The sequence below is a fragment of the Tupaia chinensis genome, unplaced genomic scaffold (genome assembly GCF_000334495.1).
Source record: "Tupaia chinensis unplaced genomic scaffold, TupChi_1.0 Scaffold000601_1, whole genome shotgun sequence".
NCBI classification, from domain to species: domain Eukaryota; kingdom Metazoa; phylum Chordata; class Mammalia; order Scandentia; family Tupaiidae; genus Tupaia; species Tupaia belangeri.
In genome coordinates, this window is record NW_006160119.1 from 1,530,546 (window position 1) to 1,536,358 (window position 5,813).

The 5,813-nt window shown below is 58.3% G+C and overlaps 1 protein-coding gene across 1 annotated transcript in view; it reads right to left on the reverse strand.

The window, feature by feature from the left end:
- Nucleotides 1-3,432: 3,432 nt before the first annotated feature.
- Nucleotides 3,433-5,813, reverse strand: part of LOC102481044 (collagen alpha-4(VI) chain) — a 36,874-nt gene continuing 34,493 nt past the window's right edge. Inside the window, exon 13 of the mRNA XM_014591583.2 lies at nt 3,433-4,102. Within this exon, the coding sequence (XP_014447069.1) occupies nt 3,927-4,102 (176 nt within the window). The 3' untranslated portion in view covers nt 3,433-3,926. The remainder of the gene's footprint in view (nt 4,103-5,813) is intronic.

Here is a 5,813-nt window from a genome sequence, read left to right on the forward strand (position 1 = left end):
TCCGAGCTGGCGACGAGCCCAAGAGCAGTTTTGTCTGCACACACGCTTTAGGGAGAGGACGAAGGGGCACGAAACTCTCATCTCCAGCGTCCTCACACAGGATAGATCCATTGCTAAACATTTTTTCAAATAAGTGAAGTAAAGGCATTTCGCAGAGAAGGGCCACCACGGGCAGAGGTGTGCGCGTAGACAAGGCGTGCCCGGGAAAGCGCGTAGACAAGGCGTGCGCGTAGACAAGGCGTGCGCGTAGACAAGGCGTGCGCGTAGACAAGGCGCGCGCGGGACGTAGACAAGGCATGCGCGTAGACAAGGCGTGCACGTAGACAAGGCGCGCGCGTAGACAAGGCGTGCCCGGGAGAGCGCGTGGTTCACTTGGTTCTGCTTGTGTGGAAAGTCCGAGGGACGGACAAGGCCGCTAGGAGAGCCTGGGGACAGAGGCCAGGCGGCCGAGGGCTGTGTGCACGCAAAGGCTTCTGGGAGATGCGAGACTGGGAAGAAGTTCCAGGCAAAGGGCTGTGCTGGACACGGTGTGTGCCCCCAGACCCTGCTTCAGTGAGGGCGCTGCTGGGCCTGGGCCTGCCACAGCTGGGGGCGCCTCTCCCATGCAGCCCCTTCCCGGAGGCCCTACTCCAATGGTCCAGGGGTGCAGGGCACTAGGCCCCGCCTTCGGGGGACCCTGGGGCTCCAGAGCCGCAGTGGGGTCAGCTGAGGCCGTCATCGGGACTGGCCTGCACTGTGGCCACCTTCTCTTCAGGCCACTTCTCCCACCCTCTGACACCGAAGGCCAGGCCGACAGCGCGCAGAGGCTGGCAGAGCGGACAGAGACGGCGCGGTCCAGCCCGTCCCGCTGCCCCGTGGCTCCGACCTTCAGAATTCTCCGGTGGCAGCTGATGACTTGGAGGAAATGAAGTAGAGGAAAAGGAGCCCAGAGGCCGGCTCCTGTGACGTTTCTGCGTCGTCGCCTCGCTTCTCGGAGACAGTCTCCTGTTTAAAACTGGGAAGAACGGCCCCAAGGCCCGAGACGTACCGGTGAGAATGGGCAGAGATAGGGAGACTTCCGTGCCAAGGTGGAATTAAAGTATGAGTTCACTGTGATGCAGAACAATGTGGAAAACCACGCGTCGTTTTTCGACCACGGTTTCCATGCTCGCCGCGGAGCCTGTACAGTAGGTCTGCATTCACTATGAGCTCGCAGGTGCTTCCGGACGAAGGCAGCGTCCTTGAGCCGAGTCGCCCTGAGGGCCGCTCCGGGTCAGAGGTGCGAGCTCTGTGCCCACACTAGAGTGCACGACGTAACCGCGTGTTTGTGAATGGGAGCTGGCATGCCAAATGCACCCCGAGAAAAATAGCGTGATCGCCTCAGGCTGCTTTGTAAAGCTGACACTGTGCTGTTATTTTTGTGGACACCCAGATGTTTGGGAACTTTGGCCTTTCTTCCTCAAAATAAAGAAGTCCTTATTAAACTAGGAATTTGGAAGAGAAAAAAAGAAAAAGAAAAAAGACTCACTAAGTGAACGGTTGGCTGGGGTCAGAGGAGCCTGCGGAAGGGTTCTGCCGCCACCTAGTGAGCACAGAGAGAACGGCAGCTGGGCTCCAGGAGGGACGCACCGAAGGTCTCCCCAGGTCCTCCCGGAGTCTTTGCCTGGGTTCCCAGCTCCCGACATTGGGGCGGGAGGGGGTGGGAAACGGGAGCTGAGCATCACAGCTCAAATCAGTCTCGTCTCGGGGTGAGACTGGCTCCTCTGAGCGGAGCGGGCAGCTCAGGCCAAAGGGGAAAGGCAAGTACACACCCACACAGGGCTCCCCCCGCCAGGAAACGGGGCGGGGGGGAGCTGCCCTGTCATTCCCGTGACAGAAGTGCTCTACAGGGCGGGCAGGTGGCGTGATAGTTAACGCGGCTGGGTTCCCATATGGCAGACCAGACCGCGGGTTCAAGTCCCAGACCTGGCAGCTTGCTCTCTCACTCTCCTCTCTCTCTCTCCCCCTCCTTCCCTCCCTCCCGCTCCCCGTCTGGTCAACCTCAAAAACTAAGATTAAAAATAATGATGATGAATAAGATTAAATTTAAAAATTCTTTTTTTTTTAAAAAGTGCTTTGCCCAAAATCAGTTACACCATAGTGTGTTAAGGAAAGGGGGGAAAGTTATGTCCAGAAATTAGAGAAAAGGGAAACAACCCTGGGTTGTACCAGAACAGTCACCGGGAGAGCGGAGCACAGGGGACCTTTATGTGGCACGTGCGTGTCTGTCTTACACACTGCCAGCAGGCACCGTGCCACCCTGCTGCCTCCAGATCAAACCGTTACCGTACAACACGATAAAGGGTAATGCCTTTGGACAGGGGTACGGAGCTCCTCATCTCGTCTGCAGGGTCACCAGGCCAAGCACGCGAACAAAACGATTTCTAGAAATCATAGTTACTGAGGCAGAAACTGTCCAAGACAAATTCCTCTCCGAGTCCCTGGAGAGCAACCACCCACTGCTGGTCTCCGTTACGGACCGCACTTCGTACCTCCCAGATCCACGCTAAACTAGTCCCAGTGCGGCTGGATTTGGGGACAGAAAGGGACACCAGTCTCTCTCCCCCCCTCTTCTCTTCCTCCCCTCTCTCCTCTCCCTTCTCTCTCTCTTTCCTCCCTCTCCCCACTCTCTCTCTTTCCTTCTCTCTATCTCCCCTCTGTCTCTCCATCTCTGTGTACCAAGGAAAGGCCGCACGAGGACACAGCAAGCAGGCACCCTTCTGCAGACCAGGAAGAGAGCCCTCCCCAGGAACCGAGTGGGCTGCACTTTGCCCTTGGGGCCCACCCTGCACACTGAGAGACACGCTCTGCTTTCACCCGCCTGGCCCGTGGCCCCGTGCCAAGGCAGCCCCGGCGAACGGACCAGTACTCAGCCCTACAGAGGTGCACCTTAGGTACTCTGGGTGCCTGGCACCTCCCTCCCTGCATTCCAGTTCTTGAAAGACGGGCACAAGGTCAGGGCCTGGAGACTCGAGCTATGACAAGGAACGCAGCTGTGGTCAGCTCTGGTACAGACAGAGGCATGCTACGTACAGCTAGCCAGGTGGGAAGGCCCAGGGTTCAGGGCCCGGCTGCCCTGGACCTGCGGGAGGACTCGCTGTGAGCATAATTCTGGCTGGAGGGAAGGCGGGGGGGGACCGAGGGTGGCAAAGCCCTGTGGGGGTGTCTCTCAACCTCACACACGGCCACCCTCACTGTCTGTACCAGTGTGCCTCATGCTCGGTGAGTCCAAGCCTTGCGTTCATCCTGACTCGAGCCTTACTTGTTAAGTCACCGTGTTCTGAATGACAGGAGTCAGGTAGCTGATGTCAACTGATGCTGAAGAACTGGCCCACGAAGAAGTCACTGCTGTCCCCTTCATCAGCTGCTTAAGTCACAAATAGTAACACAAGAAGCACAGTCTCACACCAAAGAGTAAGCGCAGGATGCCTTTATGTACTTATCTAGGCTATGCAGCGAGGGCTCACGTCACACCAGACCTCCCGTATCCTGGGCCCGCTCTTTGGCGAACATTTCCCTGTGTTTCGGTGGAGAGGAAAGTCCGCATTCATTCCTACACGAGGCTTTTTCACTGCTTACGGTTTTTCTTTTGCTACAGAGCCCCACCCCCACAATTTTAAAGTAATATTATAGGTCAAGTTCAAGTTTTTCATTCAGTTCTAATTCCTTTACATAACTCTCAGGAAGTGTCTGTTGCCTTTCTAGCTACTAGAATTCAGCTCTTTCCAGGCCACAGGTCGTCTGGGTGGCCCAAGCCCTTGTCGGTGGGGAAAAGCTCGGGTCCAGAGCCCAGTGTCCAGGGTCGGGCTGTGGCTTTGTCCTCTGTGGCTGTGTGGCTCTGCCTCAGTAAGACACGCTCAGTTTCAGCCGCTGTTAAGAGGGTCACGGCATGCAGGCTCTGCCCGGCTCTACAGGGCCGCCGGGGCACACCGAGCCTCACACTCTCCTTTGGTTTCGAACCGGTTGCCGTTGCCCCCGCAGCTGCTGTACCAGAAGAGCTGGCAAGCCTGCTCCTCCCTGTTGTAGTACCACCTAAGGACGTAGTACTGACACTCGCCTTCCATGGGCGCCAGGGAACAAGGACCTGCAACAGGACAGACAGGAACGAGCTGACTTCCTGCACCAGCCGGAACAGGAAGAGAGCAACGGTTCAGTCCCAGGTCGGGAGGGGTCCCAGCCTCATCACCAGCTGGCTACCTAACCTCGGCCAGGCGATGTCATCTGAGTCGCGATCCCCTCAACCCTAAAAGCAATATTTAAGGCAAAACATGATGTGGTCTTTGTGGAAGAGTTGGGAGCACACCTGAGCAGGGAGCTGGAAGCCACAGGCTGGCCATGGTCTGAGTCCCCGGCCTGAACACCCCAGGGGTGAGTGCACACGTCTGAGCAGGGAGCTGGAAGCCACACGCTGGCCACAGTCTGAGTCCCCAGCCTGATACACCCCAGGGGAATGTGCACACGCCTGAACAGGGAGCTGGAAGCCACACGTGGGCCATGGTCTGAGTCCCCGGCCTGAACACCCCAGGGGTAAGTGTACACGCCTGAGCAGAGAGCTAGCTGGAAGCCACATGCTGGTCACGGTCTGAGTCCCCGGCCTGAAGACCCCAGGGGAATGTGCACATACCCAGACTCCCCGTGGGCTGGAGGGCTAGATGAAAGGGCTGTGGTACGCCCATGCCCTGCAGGAGGGCACGCTCACTCTCACACACGCGTGTGCCATTGTGAGTTAAGGGGGGGACCTGCATCCCGAGTTCATCGTGGCTGCGAAGGGCACCCAGTCGCCCTGTTCTGCCCAGCCCCCGGGGTGCGGCCGATGTACCACTACCGTACAGGAACGTGTGGAGGAGGGCCCGGGACTGAGCGCCCCGCTCACTGACTTTGCCCCATTACCACTTTTTCAAACCATCTCGGTCTCTCACCACTCCCGAATCTGAAAGCCCCGTTTATTTCTTATTTGCTGAACCCTGACTCTTGCCCCAAAAGCTCACGTGTCTATTAAAAGAAAACAGCCCCATTCCTGGACAATGAGGCACAGCCCTGGGAGTCAGCAGGTTGCGGCACAAGACCTGGGAGTCCCTGGGTCGTAAATCAGGCGTTGGTTTTCCCAGATGTGTAACCCCTGCCTCCCAGGGAGAGCCTGCTTCCGGGCACACTCGGTACCATGCAGGGGTCTCCCTGTCAGGCTGGCCCTGAGGCACGGTGGGCAGCACCCTCCGACAGGTCCTCCCGGACCTTTCACACCCCCGAGTAAGGAGGAGTGTGCGTGCAGAAGGGAGGTGGAGGTGCACAGCCTGCCGCTGGGACGACCTGCCACGCCCCCTAGTGTGGGCAGCACGCGCTAGTGTTCCAGGAGGGCCTGAGAGCAACGGCCCTGTGCCCAGTGCACCCAGTGCACACCGCGTCCCCCACCTGAGGGTGAGACAGTGCGTGAGGCCCAGGACAAGGAAGAACGAATGCTTCTCGAAACGCTGGCTGGGGTCTGCGGAGGACACTCCAGCTCAAGGGTCCACTGTCCCCTCCGGCGGGCAGGCAGGGCTCAGCCACCTGAGCTTCTGAATGAAACCCAAGAGCAGTTTACACAGCCCGTCGCCCCTGACAGCCTGAGGCCTCTGTTAGACGCCTCTGCTGCTGGTCTGGGAGAGTGTCCAACGGGCCACCTTCCCTGGATTCTGCTTCGAGAGCTGTAGGCCCGCAGAAAGTCGCCATGATGGAACACGTGCTATAGGGAAGTCCTCCCTGCTGTAAGCTACTGCGCCTCTGAGGTGGTTTTTGGGGGGACTGGTTTTTGTTTTGTT